Raw genomic sequence first — 17752 nt, forward strand, 5'->3', positions numbered from 1 at the left:
TAATGAGTTTCCAAGTAACATTTTACCTGAAGAAAGCAGTCTACTAGTTGAAAAACCAGTGCTTTAAATGATTAAATCAGTGACAATTGGCTAAAACTCAGGGAGAAGTTATTGTAAAACAAATTGTGTGACACTGTGTTGAGTAAATAAGGAAAAATACATGAGTTACAGAGAGCAATACTTACTACAAAGAAATAAAAGCAGAATAAGAGGATAAGGATGAAGGGGGTGCCCTGATTTAGAGAGGGATCTGGAAGGTGACATAACTGAGCGGAGAACTAACTGATGGGGAATGATCTTAAATTATAAGGCCAGACAGGGAATAAAACGTGGAACCAGGTCAGGTGAGGAGGAGCATAGGCGGCACCCCCCCACACACACAGGTCTAGGGGGGCACTTCCTACACAGCGTGGTCCCAGGTGGGTGGTCCCAGGTGGGTGGTCCCAGGTGGGTGGTCCCAGGTGGGTGAGCCGGCTCTCTTCTGAGTCCTCTCCTGCCTCTCTTTTCAGCGTCCTCTCTTTTTCACTCCCTGCTGCTGCTTTTCTGCTGCCCAAAAGCATCCTTTTCCATTTCCCATGCTATCAGCTCCTCTCTCCCTGTTCTCAGCCAGCTCTCGCCTGATTGATGGACGCATGTATTGAGCCCTAGACACCAGGCTAGGCCCCGGAAGAGCAGAGGTGCTCAGGATGTTGATTTGGGTGCCTCAGCTGAATCACAGAGGAGAACTAGTGATTCTGTTTCAGTGGGCACATGTCTGCCCTGTTTCCAAAGACGTTTACTTTTTAGGCAAGGGAGGATGATGCCTTTCCCCAAGGAATAAATCTGGAGGTAGAAATTTCAGATTCCAAAGGCAGTCTGCAAGGGAGGGCCCTTTGCTGGTGCTTCCTGATTGGTGCTGCAGAGAGCCTGATTCCTTTTCTGCAGGGGAAGGGGACCTGCAGAGGCAGACCTTTAGATTGACAGGGGAAATGTAAAATTGCCAGGCTTGAAATAAAATACCTGTACGTAAAAACTGGGCTGGGACTGACCTGTGGTGGCGCAGTGGATAAAGCGTCAACCTGGAAACACTGAGGTTGCCGGTTCGAAACCCTGGGCTTGCCCGGTCAAGGCACATATGGGAGTTGATGCTTTCTGCTCCTCCCCCTCCCCTTCTCTCCCCCCCCCTTCTAAAATGAATAAATAAAATTAAAAAAAAAAAACTGGGTTGGGACATTATACCAGCATGCTAACCGTGGTGGGGTTCAGGTGGCAACTGTAGTAATTTTTTTTAACCTCTCTGATTATGCAAACTTTTCATCAAGAAACAAGTAGTATTTTAAAGTATTAAGGAAAATGTGCTTTTAAAATAGAATAGAGTGAATGATTTGAAAGGTAGTGTAAGGGTCAAGAGAGGAATCAATATTATGCTTGGTTCTTTGTACCAGCCATTTTATTTTCACATGATTGTAAAGACATGGCGTGAGGTTTTGCAGCTTCTCAACTTGAAAGTGACTCATAGTAAAGGCCTGAGTCAATTTGAAGTCTCTCACTGTTTGGGCAACTGAGCCACTCCCCCTTCCTTCTCATTGCTGTCACTGGGTTCTGAACGTCACTACTTGTTTCTCAGAGGCCTTTGTTCACCTCAGGTAGGCTACAAACTACAGGACAAACCGTGGGCCTGCACATGGTGCAGGAGCGTACAGAGCGTCCTGACTCCCCGTGGGGCAGCGCCGCTGCTCCTGCTCCAGCGTCCTGTATTTCTGCCTTTGCTGATGGGTCTCACTTGGACTTCACTTTTATCTCAGTTGCTGCCCTAGTTCTGAATGTTTCTCTCTTCACCACGTTTTTCGTATGTGAGTTTATTTAGATTAGGAAAATGAGGAATATATGACTGTTTGAAATTATCTGACTGTAAAATGACAAGTCTCTTAAACACGACAGGACTCATCCTGTTATCTTTCAGGTAAGTCATCTTAGTAGAGCGTTTGTTTATCTCCTGGTATCTTGTAGTTGCTTGTGGCAGCGGCATCCAAATCAGAGGTTTGTTTTTTTCTGTTAACGAGACATCCAAAGATGGGTAGTCCAGGACTAGTGAGGTAGCTTCAGAGTGTCCTCAGAGTCCCAGGTCCCTTCTGTGTTCTGCTCCACTGTCCTCAGTGCGTGTGGCTTACATCCTTTGGTTCCAGGGTGGATCCTTCACGTCCCAGGCAGGAAGGTGTGCTGCTGTGTCAGGAGAGCAGCACCTCCCTGGACATCCCCAGTAGACGTCCACGGCTCGCTGTCAGAACTGTACCCCTGCCATCCCTGGGAGGCTGCAGGTGGCCTCAGCGGAGCGCACTGCTGCCCTTTGCAAAAGCCAGGGCTCTGGCAGTGCGGAAGAAAGGGGGTGTGGGTGCCACAGAGGTGATGAACGTATCCTCAGCACTCCTCTTAATAGCCCTTTGCTCAGAACATTTCTTAAACTTCCTCTTGTCATTTACTCTCAGCACTATTGAGCCAGAAAATCAGTGTCAGTGCTTACGGCCACATATTACTGCGTTACAGATCCCAGAAACCAGTGTTTTTCAGCTGCTGGTCCACAGATTAGTGCCAGTCTGGGCCTGTAATCTTCATACAGCAGCAGGATGGTTAACTCTTTTGCGGACCAGCAGAGAATTTTTGGTAGACAGCACCGGGCCAGTGGTTGAAACCGTGCAGTAAACCGTATTACTTATCTCTGTCCCTTCCTTTATTTGCCAGGTTAGGCACTGAGTCCTCCTCTAATACTAAAGATTTCCTGCCACCAAAGACACAGAGCCAAAGAGGGAACAACTTACTTATCCAGCAATAGAAGACTGATCATCTAAACCAAAATATGTATAAAACAAAGGAATATTTTTCTGCACACTCCTGAATATAGTGTTGGGTGAAAAATATAAGGTGGAAAAAGTATGCATACTATGCTAGTACTTATCTAAAAAAGGCTATTTCTTCCTCTCCCCATCTCCCCTCATGGAAAGATAAAACAAACAAAACTTGATTTTTAAATGGTAACCTATAGGGGAACGAGGGAACAGGATGAAAGTGACAGGGGTAGAAGCTAGTTTTTCCAAATATGCTTTTTTGCATATCGACTCTAGAACCAGCCTAAGTATTTTACAACATTATAAAACAAAATTAATTTTTAAAAGCTTTTCTGAAAGCATTTTGATTTTAAAAATGTTCTAAATAAGTACAGAGTTCTAGGACCCTTCGCCCAGCTTCCCCTAATATTTTATATAACTATTAAAACCAGGAGATTATCTTGATACGTACTGTACAGTCTACAGACCTTCTTCATATTCCTTCAGTTTCCTACAGATGTTCTTTTTCTGGTCCGGGATTCTATCTAGGATCTCAGTGTCCTCTTGAAGTCATGACTCCTTAGCCTACTCCAGTCCGTAGCAGCTTTAGTCTTTCCTTATCTTTCATAACCTTGACATTTTGATGGGTACTGACCAGCTGTTTTCTAGAATGTCTCAGTTTGTGTTCGCTTGATATTTTCTTATGATCAGATTTTGAAGTTCTGCATTTTGGGCAAGAATATCCTGGATGTGATGTTATGACCTTTTCTGTGTACCACATCATGGGTGCATGATATCAGTAATCTTGTCACTTTTGATGTTAAGCTTGATTGCTTGGTTCAGTTGGATTTACTAGGTTTCTGTTTACAGGTTACTATTAAAGTAATTATTTTTACCTTTAAAATTAGTCAGTATCTTAGAAGGAGATGTTTTGAGACTTGAACCTGTTTCTCATCACATTTTTGCATATTAATTTTAGCATCCATCAATGGTTCTTGCCTTCGTTAATTATGATTATGTTTGGCTAATGGTAATTTGCTGTTTTAGTACTTCTACATTTATTAATTGCAATTCTACTATAAAGAATAGTTGCCCTTGGCTCACCATTAATTTATATCAGTATGGACTCCAGGATACTTATTTTACTTTATGGGTTATAATTCATTACTCTCATTATTATTTTGTTCCGATTTGGTCATCTGGAGGTTTTTCACGTTGGCTCCCATGTCATTGGACAGGCTCCCATCAGTTTTTGAGCACTTCCTTACTTCTCGCACCACAAGATGTTCGGGTTCGGGTCCCATTTTTCCTGTCATAGCCATGGAATTGACTATTTCTTGAAGGATTCCTGGTTCCCTTTGTTCAAGAATGGCATTTAGAATCTAAGATTTGGTGACTAGGTATACCATTGCTACCTAGTATCACTGCTTCTAGACTCTGAGCAGACAGAGCTAGAAATGTATGTGCGTGTGCGTGTACTAACGCAAACACTCATCCCACGTGTTTATATTTATTCCGTTTCTGTCCATCAGTGGGGAGATTTCACCACAGAATTCTTTCTAGCTTCCTCTCTTCCTTGATTGTAACTCCTTTTTCTGGCTGTGAGAATTCTGGATCTCATTATCGTAACAAGGTGTATTCTTTGTTTGATCCTAGTGTCCATTATGTAAGTTGTTTTATTTTTCACTTTGAAATAAGCAGTTTTAGAGAGTTACTTTGAGACTATATATACCTTGTCAAAGTTTCACCCACTGATTTTAGTTTCCATTGATTATTTTTTTGCCTGAATCAGTCATCATTATGCTGCTTGCAAAGTAGTGGTTCTCTTTTACCCTATGTTTTGTTGGTTACATTCTGCTGTAAGGAGGAGTTTTCTCTTTTGTCCGATTTATTTATGTCTCTATGTTCTCATGATTTTTTTTTATTCAATGGGATATAGTCCATTGCTGTCTTTACTTATTTTGATGTTCAAATAGTTCTAGACTTAGCTCGTTGTAGCCTCCTCAGGTTTCAAGTGTTATTTTGATATGTCTCTATCCTTTGAGTGCTTCCTTACAATCCGACACAGTAACATGTTTCAGACTCATCGTTTATGTTGTCTGCCCCAGCCCTGGAATTAACCATTTCTCTAACTTCCCTTTGTTCTGTCTTATGAACAATGGTATTTAGAACCCCAGATCTGAGCATTAGTTGTATTCTTTGCCACTGTCATGCCATTGCTTCTAGACCCTCAGTGAACGTGGCTAGAGTACAGACACACACAAAATATAAATACACATATATACTATACACGACATGTCTTCATATGTATATATGTATATATGAACTTGTGTATATATAAACTTAACTATGAATACACACGTATCCACATCTATTTCTATGTCTGTATATATGCATGTTTGTATGCACACATGTGCACACCTAACCATGAGTTAATGCTGATACACCGCCACCTCCAAATCCATTCTAATACCACAGTTGTTCTAGTTTTCCTTCTTTCCATATTCTTAGCTTCCTATTTCAACAAGAAAAACACTGACTCCTGTTACCCTCAATATATGTAGTAATTTGCTCAATCCTAGATTACACAGAAAGTAGTTTCGAAACTACTAACTCTGCCACTGTGAAAAAGAAAACTATACCTGCAAGGTTGTATTTAAAACACTATGATTTAGCCCTGGCCGGTTGGCTCAGTGGTAGAGCGTCGGCCTGGCGTGCAGGAGTCCCAGGTTCAATTCCCGGCCAGGGCACACAGGAGAAGCACCCATCTGCTTCTCCACCCCTCCCCCTCTCCTTCCTCTCTATCTCTCTCTTCCCCTCCCGCAGCCAAGGCTCCATTGGAGCAAAGTTAGCCCAGGCACTGAGAATGGCTCTATGGCCTCTGCCTCAGGCGCTAGAATGGCTCTGGTTGCAACAGAGCGACGCGCCCCAGATGGGCAGAGCATCGCCCCCTGGTGGGCGTGCCGGGTGGATCCCGTCAGGCGCATGCGGGAGTCTGTCTGACTGCCTCCCCATCTCCAACTTCAGAAAAATACAACAACAAAAAAAAACCCACTATGATTTGACTCTACATACTTAGTGAGTATAACCTTCAATGGGGGAAAACAAAAATCTTAAATAGTTTTCAGTAATGATGTTTTGGGGAGATTATAATAGTGCCCTTTTTTCTGAGACATATGTATGTATTATAGGATAAACCAAATAAGTGATGATACTATTGTGTAGAGAACTGAGCTTTTAAATGTGGCTAAAAGAAATATAGATACCTGCTTAATGAAGTTTAAATCTCATAGTACTGAATTTGAATTTAAAATATCAGTGTGATCTTATTATGTGTTCTGTATTACATGTGCATATGGCTGTATATACTATACACACACAAACACTTCTGTTTTTGCCCCCAGAAAGGGCCTAGAAACAGTGACCAACCTAGTAGCAGCGAGCACCTCTAGAGAAGCCAGACTGTGCTCTCTACTGTCATTTTCCAATATAAGAAACTAGGACTGCTTGAAAAAAAGACAATCTCTATAGTTCTGGGCAGGAAATCGGCAATGGGCGTGTGAAACACGTTGTCATACCAGAAAGCAAGGGAGCTTCAAAGACTGCTGGTCTCTGCTATAACATGCAACCATAAACATAGACATGTCCTTATGTTTTTCTTTATCTCTATGTGTATGTATGTATGCACACTCACACATTCTAACCTTGAGCTCACCCTGATACCGCCACATGCCTTCTAATACTGTAGTTTATTCTAGTCTTCCTCTTTTCCATATCTGACTGGATCATGTCAGAAGAACTCAGAAGCCAACTTGAAGAGGTTCTCACAGGCCACTTTTGAACAGCAATAAAAATAATAACAGCAATGCATATATTTAAATGCAACTTCATTGTGTTCCTTAACAAAGTGATGATAAAAATCTCCCTTGGTCACTTTTGGAGAATGTTATTTTGGAAACTGATTAAATAAAGGGAAAGAATTAAACATTTAGCTTGACTCTCGTGTATGAAGTGTACGTCAGGGCAACCAAAAATTTGGTGAGGAAATTGTAACCTCTAATGAGATAATCAATCTAGACAGTGATCAACAGATCAGAATAAAGACAACCAGACATCATGTGCCTCTTAATGGAAATTCAGCACTACCTATGAAATACACTTGCCAAAAATGAGATCTTATCCTGGTTAAGTCTTAAGATATGACTTCCAGTTTAGAGAGATACAGGAAGAAAGGAACCTATTCTGTGACATAGCCAGAATGAAGACAGCAACATGCAGGCTGTGAGAAACTGGAAGACAGATACCTGGTGTCTTCAAAAAATAAATTGCATTTGGAAAAAGTATCAAAGGCAGGGATTAAAAGAGACTTGAGACATACCAAACAAATACAACTGAATGGCTTTTATTTGTGTTCTGATCCAAGCAAGCTTTAGAAAACATATTTGAGATAAGCAGGGAAATTGGAACCTAAGTATTAATTTTTTGAAGTATGGCAATGGTAATATGTTTTACAGGAGCCCTTATCTTTAGAAATACATATTAAAATGTATAGAGATGAAACAATATGGTGCCTAGGATTTGTTTAATAATAATCTTGGAAGGTAGAGGCATCAGAGAGATGAAACAGGGTTGTCTATAGAAGTTATCGTCATTTTCTCTACTTTTGTCTGTGTGTGAAATTTTCTAAAGTAAAATGAAAGAGTTAGAAGGTGGTGCCGCCAGCTCTGAGACAGTTCCCCAAAGCAGGACAGCGTTCTGGGAGTAAGTGCCTCCACTAGGGTCACAGGCGCGGGTGGGAGTAAGCCCATTCCTCTCATCACTTCGCCTTAGCGCAGTCGTCACTCAACAAAGAGTGGGTCACTCAACAAAATAAGGGACCTTGAAAGGGCGGCTCATATTTGGATGAATTCTGTTCTTAGGTCAGTCCCAGGACTTATACCTGTGACACCTGGCCACTCATAGCATGGAATTTAAGCATTTCCCTATTTCTTGGGCCACTGTCTTTATATCTGGTGACATGATGTATATGATCCTCCTTTCCTCCTAGGCTCAGGCCCGATGTCACCGGATAGGCCAGAGTAAAGCCGTGAAGGTATATCGCCTCATTACTCGGAACTCCTATGAGCGAGAAATGTTTGACAAGGCCAGCCTGAAGCTGGGCCTGGATAAGGCTGTTCTTCAGGACATCAACCGGAAGGGCAGCACCAATGGAGTGAGTATGATGTACCTGCTCTGGAGCCTTAAGCGTTTGGCACACAGCTGGGGCCTCACTGGATTCATCTTCCCCACAGCTGTATTATGATTGACTTCCACTAAACTGAGTCAGGCCATGCAGGTTTGTTGGGTAGTTCCCTACAGTGGACGGTAATTCAGGGTCAGGTCTTTGATTTGATAGATGGATAAAGGAAATCTTGAGGAACAATTATGAGGTAGGGTTGCCCAACATGCTGTGACGTTTCAGTAAACAGTTCAGATCAGTACGTCGTAACATTTTTAACTCTAAATTGTCTGTTGTCACCATGCTTTGCCTCATACTCCAGATTTTGAGCTCCCCAAGGGTACAATAGAATCTATTTTATCTGTGTTCCCCAAGCCCTCTAACAGGCCTTGGCATGTTAAAGATTGTTCAGTGCCTGATGATCAGTGAATAAATGAACGAATAGATTAACAGCTTGAAATATGGCCATTAATAAAATAGTTTTACTGCTCATGGAGGGAATAAAAATCGCAGCTAAGATTCTTACATTGTTTTAAAGTATAGGCAAACAAAGCAGAAGATCGCCTTAATCTCTGGGTTTAGGCTTCAAAGGTGGAGGATGAAAACCTTCTAAATGAGCTGTCTTTCGTCCAGATGTTCTGTATCCTCTTAGATGTGCAGATGTTGCTGAATAGAATCCTCCTCGTTACCAGTGCTGCGAGTCATGGAGTTCCCTCTTGTGATTGATATAAAGAGAACCAGATTCTTAATTAGAACCAGGAAAGGGTGTTTTGAACTCCCATTTCCTGTTTTCAACAAGAAATCGAGAAGATCACACTTGGCACAGAATCCTTTCTTTAGTTAAGAAATGACATCATATCCAATACTAATGTATTTATTTAATAATCAAGAAATCATTCTTCTTTAGCTCGTTTGGTACATCTGGAGATTTTGAAAGGTACTAACTCAAACTAAAATAGAAAATAAACATTAAATATGTCCTCTTCAATAGTGCATAGTGTTCATGGCTTGTGGCATTTACTAACAACCAACGTCCTGAAGAACATTAGGGTCATGTGCTGGGATTTAGTCCAGGGCTCCCTATAGAGGATTGTCCGCCTGCCCTCCCCGTAGTCCCGTGAGTGTCTTTATCTGGGTTTTATTTTCTGAAGCTTGTTGCCCATGTCTTTATTCTTCTGACATGTGCAGTTAGTGGAGGTACTGTGTACTGTGTCACAGTGGCCCGATTTGAGGCTTTCTCCTGTGCATATTCTGCTTTGTGAGTGCCCTTTGGTGACTGTCCAGGTACAGCAGCTTTCAAAAATGGAGGTTGAGGACTTGCTGCGGAAAGGTGCTTATGGAGCCTTGATGGATGAGGAAGACGAAGGCTCCAAGTTCTGTGAAGAAGACATAGACCAGATTCTGCAGAGGAGAACCCATACCATCACCATCCAGTCTGAAGGGAAGGGGTCCACTTTTGCCAAGGTATCGGACCTTCCCTCCAGAGTCCGTGTTGGCGGGGAGCGCAAAGAACATTGTGTATGCTTTGACCTTCATCAGCCAGGCTTCTGTTTCTCTAAGTGCAAACCACTGATATTGTCTGGCTACACATTTATCATGTGACACTGATGATATAGGTTCTTAGAAGGAGTGTTAGTGATGAGCCAGAAGCTACAGAAAGAACACGCCACCCCTGACCTTTGGGCTGGTCTTCGGCGGGTAGGATAGACGCCCGAGTTTGCAGCTCGCCCTGTTGGCTCTGTTGGCTCTGCTCACCCTGGTTCCCTTGCGGAGCAGTCCTTGGTCTGTATTCCAGTGAACACTCCAGTCCTTAAACTCAAGCAAGTATTTTGTTCATTTCATGAGAAAAGGGATTTTTCTCAAGACTCCCAGCTTCTAGTCCAGGTGTCTATTCCCTCAGCTCTGCAGGTCACTGGATTATAATTCAGCTCATCAGGTCGCTCTCAGGGTTCCCTGCGCACAGGATCCATGAGCTTTGTGGCTGTCTGATTAAACCCCCTGTTTGGTGACTTATGTGGGACATGTTCAGTGGCTGTCTTAGGCTCTGTAGCCAGTGCTCATCTCAGTCCAGTTCGTACTGCCCACCCCGGTGCCTTTGCTGCAACAGACCTGTGATAACTGGTGAACCGAAAGAAAAGTGTTATCTAGGGAAGTTTTAAGAATTAATTCTTCCACAGAAAACTAGACATCAGGTAATACTTTGCCATTGACTGCAGGGCTTGTCTTCTTGCTTCCAAGTTTAAGTTCCAATATAATATAATATAATGGTCCTGTAGGTTAAAATGGTAATTTCTCCACCCAGTCATTTTTTAAAAAAGGAGAAGAAGAATAGCTGTGAGATTTTCACATTCATTTTGGAGGCTCTGTTTGAGTTTCTAGTGCATTTAGACCAGTGGTAGTCAACCTGGTCCCTACCACCCACTAGTGGGCACTCCAGCTTTCATGGTGGGTGGTAGCGGAGCAACCAAAGTATAAATAAAAAGATAGCTTTAACTATAGTAAGTTGTTTCATAAAGATTTATTCTGCCAAACTTAGTGAAAATCTGACATAAAGTACTTGGTAAATAATTGTTATTATATGCTTTAACTTGCTGTAACTCTGCTTTATAAATTTTATAAAGTAAAGTTACTTCCCTACTTTATAAACCACCATTACTGTGGAACCGGTGGGCGGTTAGAAAATGTTACTACTAACAGAGATACAAAAGTGGGCGGTAAGTATAAAAAGGTTGACTACCCCTGATTTAGACTAACACGGGTGTTTTATTCATTTGCACTGTGTTCAAGCACAGCTTATTGCCTTTTGTCTTTTTCACAGGCTAGCTTTGTGGCTTCAGGAAACAGAACAGATATTTCCTTAGATGACCCGAATTTTTGGCAGAAATGGGCTAAAATAGCTGAACTGGACACTGAAGCAAAGAATGAAAAGGTACAGCATTAAGAATACTTCATTCCGGCCCTGGCCGGTTGGCTCAGCGGTAGAGCGTCGGCCTAGCGTGCGGAGGACCCGGGTTCGATTCCCGGCCAGGGCACACAGGAGAAGCGCCCATTTGCTTCTCCACCCCTCCGCCGCGCTTTCCTCTCTGTCTCTCTCTTCCCCTCCCGCAGCCAAGGCTCCATTGGAGCAAAGATGGCCCGGGCGCTGGGGATGGCTCTGTGGCCTCTGCCCCAGGCGCTACAGTGGCTCTGGTCGAACATGGCGACGCCCAGGATGGGCAGATTATCGCCCCCTGGTGGGCAGAGCGTCGCCCCTGGTGGGCGTGCCGGGTGGATCCCGGTCGGGCGCATGCGGGAGTCTGTCTGACTGTCTCTCCCCATTTCCAGCTTCAGAAAAAAAAAATGAAAAAAAAAAAAAAAAGAATACTTCATTCCATTGAACATTTTCATTGGTGTCTGTAGCTCAAGTCATTATTTACTGAGCCTTCATTCTTAAACGAGGTGCTAGAGCCACTTACAACATGCCTAACACATAGACAGAGCTTCGTAGATATTGTCAGAATTTAAAATTACCTAAGGGGATGCAGTGAGCACCTGGGAAATCAGACAAAGGCACTTAGAACTGGAACTGGCCAAACAGGTCGAGTTTAGTCCTCTAACCCAAGCCGACACCCCATCCTTGGCATGTGACTATTTTACATCAGTTTCACCATTTCTGTGGAAGAAACTTCACCTCTGATGAATACTGGGGAGAGGGAAAAAACATGATAAGGAAAAATTTGTTGGCTTCCCTTCCTTTCAGTATCTTGAATTTTTCTATTTCTGTACATAAGAGAGAGAATATTCTTGGAGTAAAACCAGAGTCTGAATACTGGCTCTGCCCCTGGCTGGGTGTCCGCCACTGGGTAAGGTACTTGACCTCACTGAAACGGTGGAAAACGGCGGTGGTCAGGCCCATGTGGCAGAATTGGAAATAACGTTCGTGAATATGACCACCCAGCCCATTGTGAGGCACCCTTCAATACCAGCTTCCCTTCCCTCCACCTTGGACCCCATGGCCTCACTTTCGGATGAGCTTACGTCACCTCTTAACCTATCTTCTCAGGTGTCTGTTGAACGCCCGTGGACCCACAGACCCTGGGGTTCTAGCTGGTTCAGTAACTCTTCTCTTTAGGATGACCAGAGATTGCTTCTTAATTAACCTCTTTTCTCCAGATAGGAAATCCCTGCAGTCCTTTAGAAGCCTGTTTTACAGAGCCACAGTCAAGGAATTATTCTGTGGGCAGGACAGCTAGCAGAAGGGGGGAGAAAAGGGTCTTGCCCTAGAGGCAGTAAGAAGCTGTTGGGCATTTCAAGGTGGGAAGTGAGGTGATTGCAGCAGGGATGACACTAGAAATTGAGCTGGGCTACATGAGGAGTGTTCAGGAGCTAAGCAGACTGTGGGAAGAGCTTTGAGGGGGAGGGTGGGAAGCACGGAAAGATGGAGACTAGGGAAGAGGCGATGGGAGTGGCCAGGGGAGCGGCCAGGGTGAGCGAGGCTCCTGAGTGAGGCACTACGTTTTTGGTAAAAGACAAAAGGTTAGTATTTAGTGCCAATGGAAGGCAGAAAGTGGAACAGCAGAAATATGTTTGTCTTCAGAAAGTTGCTGAGCAGATGGAATTCTCCGACTCCTCTCCAGAGCGCAGCCTGCTTCTGCGTGCTGGGCAGAACAGCTAGGGGGCACCACTCCAGTCTTTGCTGGCGAGAGCAGACTGCTGCTCTGGGCGCTGGGGAGGCCTGGCCTGCCCATGCCCGTTAGAGTGACCACAGAGACAGCAGATGGTGGCGGACAGCACTGGGGCTGGGGATTGCGTCAACCTCGGCAAGTCCGAGAATTTCCTCTGCTTGTCGTGGACACAGGTGTGCTGGGGAGAGCCTTTCCTGCTGGAGGATGAGACGGGGTGTGGCTCCCTCCCAGTGAGTCCGAGGATGGGGCAGGATGTGCCTGGGCCTTGTGGGGTGGGGGCAGAAAGAAGCACGGCTCTTTCCCGAGCGGTCCTGTCTGTTTCTAGGAGAGCTTGGTGATTGACCGGCCTCGCGTGAGAAAGCAGACCAAACACTACAACTCCTTTGAGGAGGACGAGCTTATGGAGTTTTCCGAGTTAGACAGCGACTCTGATGAAAGGCCCACAAGGTCCAGGCGCCTCAATGACAAAACCCGGCGCTACCTCCGAGCCGAGTGCTTCCGGGTGGAGAAGAACCTGCTCATCTTTGGGTGGGTATTGGTTCTGCCTATTTGTTGCTATATTTTGGTCCCTGAGGTTTGTCCAGTGTCTCTTAGAGCAAGAGAGAACTGTGCTTTCTGCCCATGAACACCTCCCCTCCCCCATCATTGGACTCCGCTGTCGGATTGCAGACATGCCATGATTTTCTCATGCTTGTCACAGCGAATCTCTGCTACTAATTTGCTGGCTGGTCCTGATTTCCTGCTTTTTTCCCCCAAGGATATATAAGGAGTCAGTGCAACAGATGTTACCTTTAAGGCCTGATTCATGCAGGACTCTGGCTCTGGTAGAACAGGAGGTTTAGCTTCCAGGAGGTCGGTCACCATTGCTTTTGAATACTGCAGCTGGACTCTGTTTTAATTCCAGGTTTTTATTTCCTGCTCCAAATATTTTTGTCACTTTCTTAACAATGTAGTGACCATATAAAGCTCTCAATGTCCAGTGTCCAGGTCACCACAGTGATATTTGGCATGCTGTAACAGTTAGTCCTCCCAGGCCTTCCAGGACAAAGCCCTCGGGGCAGTTGGCAGACCCAGCAGAGGACGAGCTCTCTGGGCTCCTGTCCTGCGGTGCTGAGGGCACACGTGGCCCTTGCTCCTCCCAACACCCTCTGCATTTCACTCAGCTGGGGCCGGTGGAAGGACATCCTGACTCATGGGCGATTCAAGTGGCACCTGAATGAGAAGGACATGGAGATGATTTGCCGGGCCCTGCTGGTGTACTGTGTCAAGCACTACAAGGGGGACGAGAAGATCAAGAGTTTCATTTGGGAACTGATCACACCTACCAAAGACGGGCAGGCCCAGACTCTCCAGAACCACTCAGGTGAGGGGTGGCCAGAGAAACACAAGCTCTTCTGCATGTCCGCCCTTCCCCCTGGGTTGGTCGTGGGCTGTGCTTTGGGGGGGCCTCTCTCAGATGGATTTCAGAATGCTGCCTGTGGGAAGGGGGCGTCTTTCAGTTGGCCCTCAGAGCCACCAGTGCTACGGGGATGCTTTTTTTTTTTTTTTCCTGAAGCTGGAAACGGGGAGAGACAGTCAGACAGACTCCCGCATGCGCCCGACCTGGATCCACCCAGCACGCCCACCAGGGGCGATGCTCTGCCCCTCCGGGGGGTCGCTCTGCTGCGACCAGAGCCACTCTAGCGCCTGGGGCAGAGGCCAAGGAGCCATCCCCAGCGCCTGGGCCATCTTTGCTCCAATGGAGCCTTGGCTGCGGGAGGGGAAGAGAGAGACAGAGAGGAAGGAGGGGGTGGGGGGTGGAGAAGCAAATGGGCGCTTCTTCTATGTGCCCTGGCCGGGAATCGAACCCTGGTCCCCCACACGCCAGGCCGACGCTCTACCGCTGAGCCAACCGGCCAGGGCCTGGGGATGCTTTCTTAAGCACCACCGGGCCCTCTGAAAGTTTCCCACGCACCACTGCTGTCCCCAGACTTGAGCATCACAGGTTCCTCTTCTGAACTGGGGATGCACACCAGGCGCACCGTGCATCTTTGCCTGTCGGTGCCTGTCGGTGCTGTCTCGGCTCCGCCTCTGCCTCTGCCTTTGGCTGCACTTCTCCCCTGTGCTGGGCTACTGCTCCCCTTCAGGCTCCAGATCGGCCATTCCTTCCCTTGATTGGGTTGCAAGTTCCCAAAGAGCACGCCTTTCTTGATCCTCACGGGCCACTTGGCAAATTATTACTGAGTGAACAGTTCTGGGGTTTACTCAGTTGGGGACCTGGCACGCCTCCTCACCACCATTGTTTGGCGGACTGAGGAGTGGGGTCTGTTGTCCAGAGCCACCACGCACAGCCTGGCTGCCTCCTCGCAAGCCCAGCCCTGCTCTGTCTAACACCCATGTATAAGCTGCCTTGTCTTGTCAACCTGCCTCTCTGTTCCAGGCTTGTCTGCTCCAGTCCCCAGAGGGAGGAAGGGCAAGAAGACAAAAAACCAGCTGCTGCTCCCAGAGTTAAAGAACGCAGATTGGTTGGCCACCTGCAACCCCGAGGTGGTCCTGCATGATGAGGGCTACAAGAAGCACCTCAAACAACACTGCAACAAGTGAGTGTGCCTCCCCACCCCACTGCAGCGCCACCTGCTGTCCAGGCCCAGGGACGCCTGCGGAGCACTGCTGTTCCTGTGCTGCGTGCAAGGTCTGGAAAGGCAGGATGTGGGTCTAAGCTGGTTCATGACTCACTAGTTTTATAGCCTCTCTAATCCCATTAACAATCTTGCTTCTCCCCCAGAGCCTGACCTCTCTGCCGGTGCAGTCTGTACCCCCCAGGGTAGTTTTTTTTTTACTTGATTCGGGTGATTTCACTTTTCCCCTTTCCTTTCCCTCCCTGTGCTTCCGCGGTCATACTAGCATGAGCAGAAGACTGGCCATGGTAGCCACTACTCTCAGCCCCCAGGCCAAGTTACCTCCTCTTCTAATTTGCCTACTTTGCTGTTGCCATTCATAGCCTCCAGGTGTTTGACAGACATGCATTTGAGATAGTATTCTTACACCCCTGGCTGACAGCTGGGGTGGAGTAGGGAGAGAAGGAGGAAAGTGATAGGAAATGAAACTGTTCTTCTGGTGTTTAGTTTGAGGAGTTAAAGCACTCAGCCGCAAAAACAGTGGCAAGTTTGCACACAGACATGTGCATCACTGTACAGCACAGTGTATCTGTTAGAATTAAAAGGACCCTTGCAAACCACACAAGAATTATACCCCTGGCATTCCTGGTAGGCAGTGAGAAAGGCCTCTACACACCTGATTATAGAGTTTAGTGCCTTAGAAATTAAGAGCTTTTGCTAGGTTTTCCTTCCTCCTTGTAACATCGACCTAATGGTTCCATAATTGTTGGGGTTTTTCTTCTTTAACATATGAAGACCATCATTTCCCTTCATTCTTCCAAATTATTTGAAAATAGGTCTCATGTCCAGTACTGTAATAAAAACTACTGTATGCAAAAGTTCTTTGTAGACAGTCGATCTCAGTTGCAGGCGTAAAGGTCGTATGCTGTTGAAAGTAGACCCTGACTGGTGCGGGACCTGCTGTCGTATCTGATGTGACTGCATGTCTGTGTCCAGTTTGTTGAAATCCCACCAAGCTTGAGGTGTATGTAAAGCGCACTTGGAAAGTATAGTTCATGGCACCAAAATGTTTGTGTGTGTGTGTGTGTGTGTGTGTGTGTGTGTGTGTGTGTGTGTGTGTTTAAGAAAAATCAATATTACCACCAATATATTAATGGGTTTTGTTTGGCTAAAGTAAAGGTGTTGCAAACCTGATCCAGCTCTCCTTCCTCTGAGTTCAGATGCCAGCTGGGCTTAGCCTCTCACTCCGGCAGGAGGAGAATAAGAGGAATTGTCTGTCCACTGGACTGATTTGCTTTTACATGGAGAAGAAGTGACTACTGTTGGCGTTAAAGTCTCTTCTCTCATGCTATAGGTACTGCCGAGTATTATCGCCTTGGCTTGTCTTCAGTGAAATCAAAGCAGTTCTCTTTATCTGACATCTTCAGGAAAGCCTTGCACCTACTGAGCTAGATCTTTCTGCACCTGTGGCACCCTTGTTCCAGTCCTCACTAAGGAGGTCATCTTCCACTGCCAGCCAGGCAGAAGGATCGGTGATGGTTGTCAATTTCAGTTATGATTCTCTGAGTTATTTTAAAAAACAACTCAAAATTATTTGAGTTAATTGACAGCTAAAGTAAGGAACGGTTTACCAGAAAAATAAGGGTTCTTTCCAAACTAAAAGTTCACGCCGTGTGTTGCCACGTACAGTATGAGCCCACACTGGCATTTTCTATCTACATCTAAGAACTTATGCTTTCTTAGAGGCCTAAACCTTTTCTTATTAACGTCTTTTGAACAGATAATAGACATATGTGTTAAAAATGTTTTCAAAAGTAAGGTTTCCTCCCACCTCCAATTCCCCGTCTCCCTCCCCAGAGGCAGCCACTGTTGGCCTGGCTCTTCCAGAGATACTCTGTGCACAGATCAGCGCAGGTAACCATGCAGCCTTGTTTTATCTTCCGTAAAGTCATACACTGTGCTGTCCGTCTGTCTTTAGAACAGCCATGTGGAGCTGAGTTCCTGTATCAATATATGTGAGTGGCTTTGTGTTCAAGAGCTAGCCTTTACTCATGCTGGTATTGAGCAGTTACAGGTGCGAGTCTGAAGCACCTGCCAGAGTGTGGGCAGGTTCTCTGCCTGTTCTTCCTCTCCCCCGGTTTCTGCATCCCGGAGCCTTTCCCTCCCTCCACCCCACTGGCATCCTCTGGGTTCAGATTCTTTCTTGGCTGGTGTCATTTCACAGTTAGACTGCTGTGGGCTGCTCAAGAACATGGCTAGACTGCTTATTTCCGTTACGTACCTCACAGTGCCCAGCATGGTACAGGGCACACGGTATCTGCCCAACAGATACATCCGTCCTGGACTGCCTTGTCTCACACATGTTGGGGGCATTCCCCGTGGTGGGGCTTGAGTGTGGCCCATGCAGAATCACAGTGAACTGAGCATCTCAGGAGAGGAGACATTACTCTCTGACAGTATTGCCATGGAAGG

General features: G+C 45.7%; 1 protein-coding gene across 7 annotated transcripts in view; it reads left to right on the forward strand.

The window, feature by feature from the left end:
• CHD6 (chromodomain helicase DNA binding protein 6) overlaps positions 1-17752 on the forward strand; it is a 176222-nt gene that overhangs the window by 122224 nt on the left and 36246 nt on the right. For all 7 annotated transcript variants that reach the window (XM_066236943.1, XM_066236939.1, XM_066236944.1 and 4 more), the window contains 6 exons: positions 7849-8013; positions 9304-9483; positions 10838-10948; positions 13009-13211; positions 13847-14046; positions 15103-15262. In XM_066236943.1, coding sequence (XP_066093040.1) covers positions 7849-8013; positions 9304-9483; positions 10838-10948; positions 13009-13211; positions 13847-14046; positions 15103-15262 — 1019 coding nt within the window. The remainder of the gene's footprint in view (positions 1-7848; positions 8014-9303; positions 9484-10837; positions 10949-13008; positions 13212-13846; positions 14047-15102; positions 15263-17752) is intronic.

The sequence above is a fragment of the Saccopteryx bilineata genome, chromosome 6 (assembly GCF_036850765.1).
Source record: "Saccopteryx bilineata isolate mSacBil1 chromosome 6, mSacBil1_pri_phased_curated, whole genome shotgun sequence".
Classification (NCBI taxonomy): Eukaryota; Metazoa; Chordata; class Mammalia; order Chiroptera; family Emballonuridae; genus Saccopteryx; species Saccopteryx bilineata.